Raw genomic sequence first — 15,186 nt, 5'->3', positions numbered from 1 at the left:
AAGGGACCATCCAGACTCTGTTTAAACATTGCTTGTGAAAGAGAGTTCACTGTCTCCTGAAACTATATTATGTGGAAGGAAACCTTTTCTTGATGTCTAACTGAAATATATTTCCTTGTAAGTTAAATGGATTATTTCCTCTGGAACAATTTTGAACAATTTCCTCCTGTCTTATCTTACAGCCAATATAGTCTAGCAAACACAGAATAAAAAAGTAACAGTGATGTTTTAAAGTTTTAGTTTTAAGGTTGATACATGTGGTGATTGTATAGTTTAGTTCAGGGATTTTTAAAATTGTTATTTAATTTATTTATTTATTTATTTATTTATTTATTTATTTATTTATCAGATTTGTATGCCGCCCCTCTCCGTAGACTCGGGGTGGCTAACAACAATAATCAGACAATATAAACAAATCTAATATTTAAGTTTAAGTTAAATTAAAAAACCCTAATTTGAGAAACCAATCCTATATACAGACATACCAAGCATAAATTTTATAAGCCTAGGGGAAAGGGAATATCTGAATTCCCCCATGCCTGACGTCAGAGGTGGGTTTTAAGGAGCTTACGAAAGGGAAGTAGGGTGGGGGCAACTCTGATCTCTGGGGGGAGTTGGTTCCAGAGGGTCGGGGCCACCATAGAGAAGGCTCTTCCCCTGGGTCCCGCCAGATGGCATTGTTTAGTCGACGGGACCCGGAGAAAGCCAACTCTGTGGGACCTAACTGGTCGCTGGGATTCGTGCGGCAGAAGGCAGTCCCAGAGATATTCTGGTATAATTGAATGGGGTTTTATTTAATACTTGACTTTTATTCTTACTGTATCATTTTATTGTTGTAAGCCGCCCTGAGTCCTAAGGGATTGGGTGGCATATAAATCAATTAAATTAAATTACTTAAAACCCCTTTTGAACGTTCAACATTTTTACCCGCCCCAAAACTAGATAAAGAGTACCCAATTAAACAAATTAATTAAAAAATTACACTTGCTCATTTATTTACTTAGGAAATATATACTGCTATATAGCTATGTATAAATAGTGTATTTTTAAAGGTTGATTACTCAACCTTGAGGCACTTTAGGTACATAAACTCAAAGGTTAATCTTGACTGCCTTGAATTGGGCTTATTTTCAAATATATGTATAAAATAGCTTTTATGTTCAATGTACTTTTATATCAGAAGTAGGCCTCCTTGATTTACTGAAAGTTACTTCTAGATAGAATGGAACTGGTCTTCAGTCTTCTTTTACAAGACTGAACATCATTTTTTTCTCCTTTTATATCTTTTAGCTTTATTTATGAGTGTCAGATTGGTGATAAAGTATTTGATGTTGGAAGAGGAAATCAAGTTCAAGCAGCCAAACGTGAAGCAGCGAAACTAGCATATGAAAAGTTGTTTAGCTCATCAACTGTCAGTGTATGTATACCATATAGTCCCTGTCATGTTTTGGATAAAAGAAATCAGGTTGCTCTCTTAAGTTCAGGCTGCTCTCCAGGTCCTCAAGAAGAAGCTGCTTACTGGGGGTGGTTGGAAGACTAACAGAGAAGACAATCCACTTCTCTTCTCCAAACCGTTGTTTTTCAGTTTGTTTTATTTTTTTGTGATTTTAATCCATTTTATATTTAGAATACTTATATGTTATTTATCTTGATTAAACTGCTACATGGGTGGCAAATAAATTAGATAGATAGATAGATAGATAGATAGATAGATAGATAGATAGATAGATAGATGGGTAGGGTAGGGTAGGGTAGGGTAGGGTAGGGTAGGGTAGGGTAGGGTAGGGTAAGGTAAGGTAAGGTAAGGTAAGGTAAGGTAAGATAAGATTAAAAGGGATGAGAATTGTACTTGTGACCATGATCATGATCATGAACCAGATACCAGTATTCAAAACATATGCAATCCCAAATATTCAAAATATATGCAATCACATGATCATGGATGTGTGAACATCCAGTCAAATTGGGCCATAAGTAGCTTTGTGGGGGTGGGGAGGTCTGTCATAATTTCAAATGGTTGTTAAGCAAACAGTCATATACCAAGGATTACCTTTATATGTTTAAAACTCCAAGTTGAAAATAAATGATTTTTCTTACATTGCTGAATAAATATTTTGTTTTGGAATTACTATTTTTCTAGGCAAAAGAATGTGCTAACTCTATCAGCGATTCTTCAGATACGACATTTAGTAGTAGTCAAGGACTATCGAGTGAAGCATCTGGGATGTAAGATTATACTGAATTATTTTTTTAAAAAAAATACTGTTTAGATACATTGATGTAAAGAACATAACATCACACAGTGAACACCAATTAGAAGAGGTATGGTAATTAGCATGAAAGGCCTTTCCATAATTTTATTCTGATTGTGGAATTTATATGTAGCACCTTTTATGTCTTTCAGGTTAATAGGCTGGATATCTTTAGCTGAATCACTTACTGACAGAGTCTCTGTCTAATTTATATTTATCTTATCTGTGAGGAAATTGAAAGAATTAAAGGAAATGCCCCCAACCAACTTTAATTATGGATAGTCTTCAACTTACAATAACAACTGAGCCCAAAATTTCCATTGCTAAGAAAGACAGTTGTTAAGTGAGTTTAGCCCCATTTTACAACCTTTCTTATCACAGTTCTTATGTGAATCAGAAGAGTTGTTAAATTACTAACATGGTTGTTAAGCGATTCTGGCTTCTCCATTGACATTTGACATTTTAAAAATTCCGTGCATACTTAGTAGTAATATAAAGATTTAGCTCAAGAACAGATATTGCTATGAATTGTTTGCTTGAGTTTCATCAAAGTGTAGATTAGAAAAACGTATGTGGCAAACCTAATGACAATAAAATGCAATCATGATAACCTGTGAAGATTGTTTTAGTTTTATGTAGATAGTTGTTAAGTCGGATTGTAATTATGCTGGGTTTTTTTTAATTCCATAGCAGTACAGATTCGAATTCAGAACTGAAGAAGACATCTGACACATTTACTGAACATGCCGCTGCCACTCAGGTAACTGAAACTTCATCTTTTCAGAACCCTGTAAATATAAAATACTTTTCAACTTATTCTTTTATTGCTCTTAAAACAATGACCCAAAATGGGAAAGATTCCACAAAACTAAAAATGCATACATTGTCTGTTCTGCCGGGCTCTCTGGTAGAAGCCTCCCGAAAATTCAAGGGTACAAATTTCAGACACACACACGTTTGAAAATTCAAAACAATGTTCTTTATCACAAAATTCAAAAGAAACAAAGCACCCTTTTTGTATTGCAAAGAGCATTCGTCCCCAAAACAACCTTATAGGCTGTACAAGTCCCTTAATCAGTCATTAAGTACTTAGCTAGTAGCTGTGAAGAAACGTCACAGCCCTCCTTCTTTCAATGAAGTGAAACACACACACACACACTTTACTCTGCTTTGGTGTCAAAGCATGAAAAATCCACAAACAAAATTCAGAAACAGCGAGGCACGATTCTGAAGAACTGCGATCAGATAAGCTTCCACAACGGCCAAACTAGCACGCTGCTATTTTTATCAGCAGCTCTAATTACTGGAGCCCCACCCAAACACAGGTGGCCTCTCTTATCTCCTGTAATATTTCCTCAATTGGTCTCTTCGATGCATAATTCTGCGCTTGCGTGGGTCTAACACTTTGTCCTCCAAATCGACTGAAGATAATGGAGATTGGCTTCCTGGGCTGTGTGCCAAGCCCCCCTCTTCCAAGTCACCCCCACCTTCTTCTTCGTCCGAGGAAACCACTCCCTGATTCTGCCGGCAACAAAACAGGCCTAGGACATGTTGCCGTTTCCCCTGCCTCCACCTCCACATTCCCTGGGGCAGGAGCTGGGCCAGAGCCAACCACAACATTGTCAAAGGAAAAAAAAATGTAGAAAGTGCTTTTCAAAAAATGAAAAGATACAACCAAGGCCATATATAGTTTATAGTTGCTGTATTTTTCAGAGTATAAGATGCACCTCCCCCCCCCAAAAAGATAGTGGAAATTATGGTGCATCTTATACACCAAATGCAGCCATTTTTGGCCTCCCAAAGCCCCGCCCCTGCATCCCATTTTTGCAAAAAATTGGCAGGCTTTTCGCAAAAACTGGGTACACAGAGGGTTTGGGAGGCCGGGGAAGGCAAAACCAGGGTTTGGGAGGAAATAGGGAAGGCAAAAATGCCTCTTTTTTTGTGGAAACCGGCTGTTGTTTATAAAACAGCATTTTTGCCTTCTCTCAGCCCCCAGAAATGCTCTCCAGGCCTTCCAAACCCTCCGCATATCCCATTTTTTTCTTAAAACAAGGCATGCAGAGGGTTTGGGCGGCCTGTAGAATAGTCCTGGGGGCCGGGGAGGACAAAACCTTTTTTTTCTCACTTACCTCTTCAAAATCTTGGTGCATCATATATAGTGGTGCATCCAAAAATATGGTATATATGTATATAGGTATTTAATTATAATTCAAGTACATATAACAATCATTTTAACCTATTGTATGTTGCTTAAATGAGTCCCATATTTCATTATATTTGTCTATACAAGTCCATGTCTATATAGGCTATCCATTTATTAGTGGCAAATTAATCAGACCCTCAATCTACTGAATGAAAAGGACTGAATTTATCTTTCCAATGCTACGATATCAGTCTTTTAGCTATAAAAAGGGCATAGAGAATTCATTTAAATTTTCTGTTTATCAAATTCCAAATACAGTGGTACCTCTACCTAAGAACCAGGCATTCAAGATTTTTTTGCCTCTTCTTAAGAACCATTTTTTTGCCTCTTCTTAAGAACCCGAGCCCAGAAAAATTTCCCATGAAATTTGAGAGCGGCACGAAGTCCTGGCCAGTTTCCTACTATTCCCCCTTTAATCCTGGCCATCTCAGGCTTTTCTGGGCTGCGAAAGGAGACTTTCAGTGGCGCTTAAGGAGGCTTTGGCAGTCCAGAGCGAACGAATCATTTTCCTTTCTCTAGGCACTTGGAGAGGGAATAAACCTCTGCCAGTGCCCAGAGAAAAGAAACGCTCCCTTCGCTCTGGGCAGCCTAGAGTGAACAGAGTGTTTTCCTTTCTCTGGGCGCTTGGAGAGCACTTCACTGTGATGACTCCCTTGCGCTGCCTCCCATACACCCGGCACGAAGTTGCCTCTCGGAACGTCTGGGCTACATCATAAGTTGAGGACTGCCTATATCCTTATTGTATCTCCAACAAAATGGTGTTATTGACAGTTCTTCTCTATGTTTGAGTTATTGAACTCTCTCTTTGTTGTACAAATCGTAATTTGAGGTCCACTGACATTCATTCTATAGAGGTTAAAACATTTGTATGGAGGTTCATAGACTGTATAGGCCAGTGGATGGAGAACTTATGGCACAGGTGGCACACGGAGCCATATCTGTTGGCACGTACGCCATTGCCTTAGCTCAGCTCCAACATGCATGTATGTGCCAGTCAGCTGATTTTTGGCTCACACAGAGGCTCTGGGATGGTGTTTTTGGCTCAAGGGCGGTTGAGGAGGGCATTTTTCCCTCCCCTGTCTCCAGGGAAGCCTTTGGAGCCTGTGGAGGGCAAAACACGAGCCTACTGAACCCTCCAGAAGTTGGGAAACAGGTCATTTCAGGCCCCCATAGGGCCTTCGTGGGGTAGGGGGAGGCAGGTTCTGCCAGCTGGCTATTCTGGATCCCGGCCGGCAGCTTCAAGCAGATGGTGGGCGGGAGGGGGAGGCGGGAAGGACTCTGAGTCAGAGCCCTCCCCACCTCCCCCTCCTGCCCACTGTCTGCTTGAAGCTGCCGGCCGGGATCCTGAATAGCCGGCTGGCAGAACCTGCCTCCCCACCCCTCTGGCCTGGCGTGAGATGAAGTGCTGGGGGGGAGGTCAGGCTCCGGGTCTGGAGTTGCCCCTCCTGCCCCCCCCAAGCCTACTCAGCGGCTTGAGCCTCAGAGCCCTCCCTGCCTCCCCCTCCTGCCCACCGCGGTGTTCGAGCGAACGCTGAACCTGAACACGGACTTCTGTAAAAGTCTGGGTTCGGGTTCGGCATGCCGAACCCCACAAAGTTCATCACGGACCCGAAGTATGCAAGTTCAGTTCGCCCAACTCTACTTGTGAGCTCCAAATTCCACTAACCTTCACAGTGGTCTTTCCTGATTTTAACCTTCCACCGGTTTTTCCTTCCATTGTAATTTTGGTCATACCTTTAAACTTCAACATATAGCTTCAAGGTAGAATAACTCTATAATTCTTGTCTCTTTACCTCCATTTTGCTTTAGGTCAGTCCACGCAGTCAATCTATAAAATCTAAAAGGTATGTGCTGTCTTTTTAAATGAAATTATTAGCTGTACAATAAACATATTAAATCAATAGTATTTATATACAATTGTGTATACATTTATGTATGTCAATGTATTTCATTTCAATTTTTTTCTAAGAAAAGAAACACCCTTGGCTGCAAGATTTCCAAATCTGAGAACAAGTAACCTCACCAAAAACAGCAGGTAGCAAACTACTTCAATTCTTGGAATAAGAATTATCTTTCTTAATTTGATGTTGGGTTAATAGAAAATATAATAATTGGATATAGATTGATATCTGATTCAGGTTTATTTAAAAGGTTCACATATCCACAGCAGTTGAATAAGTGGAACTGGATCCAGGTGGTAAGAAAATGAGTGACAAACTATCCCTTGCTTTGTAATGCACATGGTAGCTTTTGTGTGATTTTTAAAAATTTGCCATTTTCTTTCTTCAGTCCTTAGTTAAAACATTTTCCTGAAGGTTTTGTTTGAATATTGTTGGGGATACTGATCACAAGAAACCTTGATTGTTAATTTGGCTTCTTGATTTGTTTGAAATTAGGAAACTATTTTAATATTTGAGGTATTTGGGAAATAAAGGGGTTGGTTATTTGTTCTTTTAGAATTGCCAAAAGATTTGATGCAACTAACTATGGTATCCTGGATTATTTTCCAATGGTGGGATTGTTTTACATACACCTACTGACTTGGACAGTGTTGTTAGAGGACTGCTGTTCCTTCCATAAATCTTTGGTTTTCAAGACATCCTCCTACTTTTCTATGGTAATGCATGTTTGATAGAGGTGAGCATGCAAAGACTTAGGCTGTCACAGTTTGGATGCTATGCACCCATCAAAACTCTCTATAGTCAGAAATTTGAGAAAGGGACTTAAATCAAATCAACATTTTTCTTTATTGGAATATAATTGCTTGAGTTCATTACATGCATGCAAACACACAATCTTCACCTTCCATTATGAAGATGGTCAGGCAAAATATAAAATGATGGGAAGATGTAAGGTACTGACAGAATAGAATATTTGTAGCTCAGCCAAACAAACCGTAAACAACAGCCCAATCAAGAAACCACCAAGACTACTCCCACCAGCACTGATAAGGCAAGCTATAAGCAAATGAAATGACAGCAAACCCCATTTCTTGCTAGCGCTGATGATGTTACGTAATTGGTTATGAAACATCTGTAAGAAAACAGCCAAGCTCAAATAGCACCAAGGACCCCCAGATGTGAGGTACCTGGTCAACAAAAGTAGATCTTCCAGATACTCTTTGTTACAGTTTTTGTTTTAATACCAGCAAATAGCCCGAGCCTGTAAAGATGAAATGAGGAAAGCTAAGGCTCACAATGAACAAAAGCTTGTGACAAAAGTAAAAAGTAACCAAACCCTTGCCCCCTTCTTCCAACATATTAAAAACAAGAAAAAAGTCAAGGAAACAATTGGTCCATTGCAGGGAGAAAGTGGCAAGAAGGTGACAAGCAACAGGGAGAAAGCAGAGCTAAACACGTTTTTTGCATCTGTCTTTACACAAAAGGAAAATAAATAGCCCAACCTATCAAAAATAGCACCACAAAAAACATACTGGTAAAACAAGTTAAAATAGGGAAGAAAATGGTAAGTGAACACCTGTCTACCCTAGATGAATTCAAATCACCAGGACCAGATGGATTACACCCCAAGATTCTGAAGGAACTGGCAGACGAGATCTCAGAACCACTGAACTATATTTTTCAAAGATCCTGGAGCATCGGAGAACTGCCAGAGGACTGGAAAAGAGCTGATGTAGTTCCCATTTTCAAAAAAAGAAAAAAAAACACATCCAGGAAACTACAGACCTATCAACTTGACCTCAATACCAGGGAGGATTCTGGAAAAGATAAGCAATGAATCACCGAACACCTAGAAGCAAACAAAGTAATAACCAAAAGCCGATATGAGTTTGTCAAAAACCAGACTAATCTTATTGCATTATTTGACAAAGTGACAAAATTAGTGGACCAGAGGAATGCTGTTGATGTGGTTTACTTGGACTTCAGTAAGGCTTTTGACAAAGTAGACCATAACCTACTACTGAATAAAGTAGAAAAATGTGGCATGAACAGCAACACTACCAGATGGATTCAAAATTGGCTAACCAACCGTACTCAATGTATAGTACTCAATGGAGGGATGTATGCAGTGGAATATCCCAAGGCTCTGTTTTAGGCCCAGTACTCTTCAACATCTTCATCAATGACTTGGACCGAGGGGATAGATGGAGAACTCATCAAATTTGCAGATGACACCAAACTGGCAGAAATAGCCAACCCTCCAGAAGATAGGCGCAAAATACAGAGGGATTTTGACAAACTTAAACAATGGGGGCTATCTAACAAAATGAAATTCAATTGTGAAAAAAGTAAGGTTCTACACTTAGGCAACAAAAACACAAAATGCACAGGTACAGTATCTCTGGTACATTGCTCAACAGTAGTAACTGTGAGAGGTATCTTGAAATCCTTGTGACAAACCATTTAAATATGAGCCATCAATGGGCAGCAGGTGCCGAAAAGCCAACACAGTTCTAGACTGCATTAACAGAGGGATTAATACCACTTTACAAGGCCTTGGTAAGGCCACACTTGGAATACTGCATTCAGTTTTGGTCGCCACGATGCAAAAAGAATGTTGACACTCTAGAAAAAGAGTACAGAGAAGAACAACAATGATGATTAGGGGACTGGAGGCTAAAACATATGAAAACGATTGCAGGAACTGGGCATGGCTAGTTTAATGAAAAGAAGGACCAGGGAAGACTTGATAGCAGTGTTCCAATATCTCAGGGGTTTCCACAAAGAAGAAGGAGTCAACCTATTCTCCAAAGCACTTGAGGGTAGAACAAGAAGTAATGGGTGGAAATTAAACAAGGAGAGAAGTAACTTACAAACTAAGGAGAAATTTCCTGACAGTTAGAACAATTAACCAGTGGAACAGCTTGCCTCCAGAAGTTGTGACTGCTCCAACACTGGAAGTTTTAAAGAAAATGTTACATAACCATTTGTCTGAAGTAGTTTAAGGTTTCCTGCCTAAGCAGGGGGTTGGACTAGAAGACCTCCAAAATCCCTTCTAACTCTATTGTTGTTTGTTGTTGTTATTGTTATTATTATTATTATTATTATTATTATTATTATTATTATGCGATAAAATCTCTTTGTCCTCAAACATTCATTTTGATTTCACAAATGTCTGGATGACAGTAACTATCTGGCTGTTTTCGATTTTCAAATGCTGGAATGGAAGTGATAAGACACCTGTTCATCAGAAACTCATTCAGACAAATATTTTTTGATAGTGAACTCTTCAGCATCCTCCATTTTGTGCATTGATGTCTAAGTGGTAGCTAAAAATGTCAAATATAGTCTTTAATTATAGGACAGTTTTAGAAAAATACCAAATGATGTTGCCCTGCTCTCTCCTTTTCTACAAACGTTTGAGAGATAATTTATTTTGCTTGGCGTCAGCAGTTGAATGAATAAAAATTGTAACCTAATGCTGCCCATTTCTTCAAATTTGCTGACCTGTCCAAAAGAGGCAAAGTTTTCTGCTGACCCTTCCAGTTCACAGGCGGAATTTAAAGAGATGAGAATAAATATTTTGAAGCGGAAATGTTTATCATGTTGCCTTTTTTATTTTCTTTATTGCACCAACTTGCAGATGATAGAAATACTAACGCTCTTTAATGTTAGTAGTGTTTTTTCAGAGGTATTCTGGAAAACAGATCTGATGGCAGCCAGTGATACTTTTAATGTGGCCCCTATAGATTTCTGAAGAATAGTTTTGAGTTCATTTGAGCTACGGCGAACAGGAGATTTGTAAATATATTCTACACCAAATAGACTTGCTGTTTCCTTTAATTCTTAAGATAAATTCAGAGCTTCTGACTGATTTGGAACTCCTTCTAAACAATACAAGGATTTAAGTGGACAGCATAAGTTTAAACTGGTTAGGCTACTTCCATAGCTGTATCAATTCAGAAAACTATCCATCATTGTCCATTGGGCGATGATCCTATACAAGGGGTAGGCAAAGTTGACATGTGGATTTCAATTCTCAAGAATTCCTGAGCTAACATGATTGGTCAGGAATTCTGGGAGTTGAAGTCCACAAGTCATAGAAGAGCCAACTTTGCCTACCTCTGTCCTATACTATAGAGTAGGCGCTACAATATTCTGAATGTAGGCTTATTGTGTTACTTAAATGCTGATGGGACTACCACAAAACCAATAGATTAGATTCCCTGTGAAATGCATTCAAAAGATATAAGTAATTTTATTTGCATTTTTTTTAAAAAAATACTGACATTGTTCTAAAAGGATATAGCCAAAGCCATGACAATTTGAAAGAGTTTTGTTATTCTCATCGTTGTCCCTTCATGCCTGTGTAGTCACAGCCTTTTTGCCTACAAACCCACTAGAAATGTTTTTTGTCTGGGCACCTGCATGGAAAACCCCTTCAAAGTGGTCATGATGAGCCTTCCAGAGGATATCAATGTTTTAATGCTTCAAAGAAGAGTATTTTGATCAACCTATTATACTTTGCAAAAGCTCTTTTCCCATTGCATAGTTAATTATTTGTACTCTTTTTTTTAATACATTCCTCAGAATTGAATTCTGGAATAGTCATACTGTTAGGCACTTTTAAGATGGAAATGCAGGGATATAAGAATATTATATAAGAAGTTTGTTGAAGTTTCTTGGTACAGATGAAGGTGAGCAAATATGTTTGCTTGGTTATAGATCTATGTAGCAAATTATATTATATTATATTTATATTATTATAATAATATATATATAAATATTTTCAAACATTTTGCTATATGGCATTCTAAGATTTTAATTGTTTTTAAAACAGATTTCTTGAAGAGTTTGATGATATAGAGAGTATTGGTTCTGGTGGTTTTGGAAATGTTTTCAAGGCAAAGAATGTCACAGATGATAGAGTATGTGCTATCAAACGCATTCTTTTAAGGTACGTTATGCTGTGCTTCCTTTTATTTTTTTATAAGTGTAAGTTGGTAATCAGGTGCTGGGATCGCAATATGTGACCATGGGGATGCTGCAATGATTGTGGGTGCAAGGACCCATTGTGAGTCAGTGCCATCAAAACTTCTAACAGTTGTTAAATGAATGATTGTTAAATGAAGAATATCTGTATATGTCATACTTGATCCTCATCACACATGCAGGACTGCTCCTGAACAGAGAGGTTCTAACAGGTTTTGAAACAGTTTGGGCAGAATCTTAATGACTTATGTAGCATGCATTTCAAATAAGTCTTTCAAATCATTTATTCGAAGGACGTTCTGATTTTATGCATAGAAGACTGAGTTAATATTGTATGGAAAAAAAAGTTGTACAATAAGGACAGATGTTGGTCCTATATCATTTTGCTGGGCTCTGAAGATACTTAGGTATCCAAATCTGTTCTTCAGACAGTGAAAAACTGCATTTGCCACCAACAAAGTTTCAAAATGGAAACATAAATATTTTATTTTTCTTTCTTGTGCTTTGTTTATGAAGGACATCACTTACAAAGGTAAAAAGTAGAGTTAGAAGGAGATTTCTGTGTGATTTGAATTTGTATATGAACTAAGCAGACAAGAATACATTAGGGATATCCAGGAGGATATACAACTGATACTCAGTTGTATATCTCCACCCTGTGTCAGTTCAGTGAAGCAGTGGACGTGATGTGCTGCTGCCTGGAAGCTGTGAGTGTCTGGATGGGTGTCAATAAGCTCAGACTTAACCCAGACAAGACCGAGTGGCTGTGGGTACTGCCTCCTAAAGACTTGACTGTCCATCCTTGGCTCGGGGTGGGGTGGGGGGAGAAATTGTTCCCCTCAGAACGGGTCCACAATTTGGGTGTCCTTCTAGACCCATGGCTAAGATTAGACCAACATATAACAGCTGTGGCTAGGCAGACCATTGCACTGGTTCATCTGGTGCACCAATTTTGACCTTATTTGGATCAGGAGGCTCTTTTCACAGTCACTCATGCTCATGTATTATTGCAACACACTCTACATGGGGCTTCCCCTGAAGAGTGTTCAGAGACTACAATTGCTCCATAATGCAGCCGTGCGAGTGGTTGTGAGTACACCTAGGTACACTCCCATTAAACCAATCCTCTGTGAGCGGCACTGGCTCCCTATTGGTCTCTAGGCTTAATTCAAGGTGTTGGTTATTACCTTTAAAGCTCTACATGGCTCAGGGCCAGGTTATCTTTAGAGATCACCTTCTACTTCAGAGTTCCCAGTGACTGGTAAGATCCCACAGAATTGGTCTTCTCCAGGTCCCGTTAGCTAAATAATAATAATAATAATAATAATAATAATAATAATAATTTATTAGATTTGTATGCTGCCCCTCTCCGAAGACTCGGGGTGGCATACAAATCTAATTAATAATAATAATAATAATAATAATAATAATAATAATAATAATAATAATAATTATAAACAGTGTTGACTGTGCCGGCCCCGCAGGGAAGGGCCTTCTCTGTGGCTGCCCCGGCTCTCTGGAACCAACTATCCCTGAGATCTGGATTGCCCCCACTCTTTTGCCCTTCCGGAAAACATTGAAGACCTGGCTTGTCGGGCAGGCTTGGGGCTGTTGATCTTGCATTTGTGAGGTCCGCCAGAATGATACTTACTTACTTACTTACTTACTTACTTACTTACTTACTTACTTACTTACTTACTTACTTACTTACTTACTTACTTACTTACTTATTTGACTTCTATGCCGCCCAATCCTGAAGGACTCAAGGCAGCTTACATAATAATATAATACAATACAAAAAGATACAAGCAATAAAAAGAAGTCTAATATAATATCTAAAAATAAACCCCATAATAAAACCTATTTGTATAAAAACAGTCATAATCATATGCATATACACCATTCATACAGTTTGATGTACAATTCATGGCCCCCAGGCCTGCTGGCAAAGCCAGGTGTTCATGACTTTGTGGAAGGCCTGTAGGGTGGGAGTTGGTTCCATAGAGCCGGGGCAGCCACAGAGAAGGCTGCGATTTTGTGATGTGATTTTTTAACTGTTTTTAAATCTTTTATGATGTTTTTAAATGTAATTCCTATATCCTGTTATAAGCCACCTAGAGTCCTTCAGGAGTTGATCGGCATAAAAATAAATTAAATCAAATCAAATCTTTGTCTAATACATATATGAATTTCTATATGCTATTTTTGTTAAGTCTGATTTTTACATTAGAACATTTTCTATGTTAATAGTAAAACTTAGTTGCATCATTAATTTTTTATAGTTTCCTTTTTTTATGATTTTATTATCTGCGTATATTTTCTGATACATGTTTGCAGAATTCCAAATCAGATTCCTGTTCCTTTTTATGGAAAAATATGTATGTTAATTATTATTTATTTATTTGATTTTTAAAAAAAATTAATTTAAAATGAAACAGACATATGAAAACACAAACATAAAAGAAAAATACACATATCCAGGATGATTTACATCCCGATTGTCGTCAGAAGCACATACGGAGTTGTATATGTTTTTACATGAAATTGAAAACATTTTAGTCTATGTTCACTATAAATACTGTACATTTTATGAAAGAAAAAATAGAAAAGAAAAGAAACATTTTAAAGAACTTGAAAGAGAATAGGAAAAAAAAGAACTTCAAAAAAGCAAGAAAATCTAGTTTCCAATTTTGAAAAAAGAGATAAACATATTGATTATTAATCTTTTAAACCTTGCATTATATTTCACTTATTTGATTGTTTCTTTGTTTAAAGCAATTGTAAAATTTATCCCAAATTCTATAATAATCCGTTTCTTCTTTCCCATCTAATTTTTAGTTAGCACATCCATTTCAGCACATTCCAAAAATAATTTAATAATCATTTCTTCTTTTGGAATGTCCTCGCTTTTCCATAGTTGAGTGTATGTTATTCTAGCTAATGTTAAAATATGTGTAACCAAATATTTATCTTCTTCTTTATATGATTTATTAAAAATTCCTAATTAAAAAAATTCTGTTTCCCCCCCCCTATTTTTTCTTTTAAAATTTCTATTAACCATTCCTCTATAATTTTCTAATAGGTTTTGGCTTTAATACACGTCCACTATGAATAATACAAAGATCCTTCTTCTTTTTTACGTTTCCAGCACAGCAGCGATCCATTAGGGAACATTTTTGAGATTCTCTTGGGTGCTAGATGCCAATGGTAGAACATCTTACATTGGTTTTTTTTAAATGCATTTGACTTGGTAATTTGCCAATTAAAGGACCACATTTTTTCTCATTTATCTAATTCAATCGAATATCCGAAATTTTTCCCCCAACTGATCATATTTTCTTTGACTATCTCCACCTCCATTTCGTAATTAATTAAAAATTTATAAATGCTGCTGAGTAATTTTGTGTCTGCGCTCGTAGTTAATTGGATTTCTATGCTGCTCCTCTCCGAGGACACGTAATTAGTCTTTTAAATAGCTAATTCTGGAAATAATTCTGCGTTGTAGGCTTTTGGACCAATTGTTAGCAACAAAGGGTTTTTATTGATGTTATTATGATTGTTGTTTTGGCCCAACTATAACAGCGAAAATGACAATGAAGAAAAAGAAGTAAAAGCATTGGCAAAATTGAATCACAACCACATTGTTCAATATTATACTTGTTGGCATGGACACGACATTTTCCAGTTTCCTGATAGCAGTGATGATAATAGCAGGTAATTTCATCATTACATAAAGTGTTTTTTTTTTTAAGAAAACATTTTCAGTATCTGTTTTGTTTATGCTTAGTTAGTGTCGAGCCCCGATCTGGGGTTCGGCATACCCATACCTGGGGTTGGT

The 15,186-nt window shown here is 37.6% G+C and overlaps 1 protein-coding gene across 2 annotated transcripts in view; it reads left to right on the top strand.

Moving 5' to 3' along the window:
• EIF2AK2 (eukaryotic translation initiation factor 2 alpha kinase 2) overlaps positions 1-15,186 on the top strand; it is a 49,488-nt gene that overhangs the window by 14,995 nt on the left and 19,307 nt on the right. For both annotated transcript variants that reach the window (XR_011557478.1, XM_070734131.1), the window contains exons 5-11: positions 1,291-1,417; positions 2,141-2,226; positions 2,943-3,042; positions 6,265-6,299; positions 6,425-6,490; positions 11,197-11,313; positions 14,931-15,062. Coding sequence is in view for 1 of the 2 variants with exons in the window: in XM_070734131.1 (XP_070590232.1) it covers positions 1,291-1,417; positions 2,141-2,226; positions 2,943-3,042; positions 6,265-6,299; positions 6,425-6,490; positions 11,197-11,313; positions 14,931-15,062 (663 nt within the window). In the remaining variant the exon portion in view is untranslated. The remainder of the gene's footprint in view (positions 1-1,290; positions 1,418-2,140; positions 2,227-2,942; positions 3,043-6,264; positions 6,300-6,424; positions 6,491-11,196; positions 11,314-14,930; positions 15,063-15,186) is intronic.

Source organism: Erythrolamprus reginae, chromosome 1, assembly GCF_031021105.1.
Source record: "Erythrolamprus reginae isolate rEryReg1 chromosome 1, rEryReg1.hap1, whole genome shotgun sequence".
In the NCBI taxonomy this organism is placed as follows: Eukaryota; Metazoa; Chordata; class Lepidosauria; order Squamata; family Dipsadidae; genus Erythrolamprus; species Erythrolamprus reginae.
Note: the sequence above shows the minus strand (reverse complement) of the source record. Positions and strands in the feature narration are given on the sequence as shown.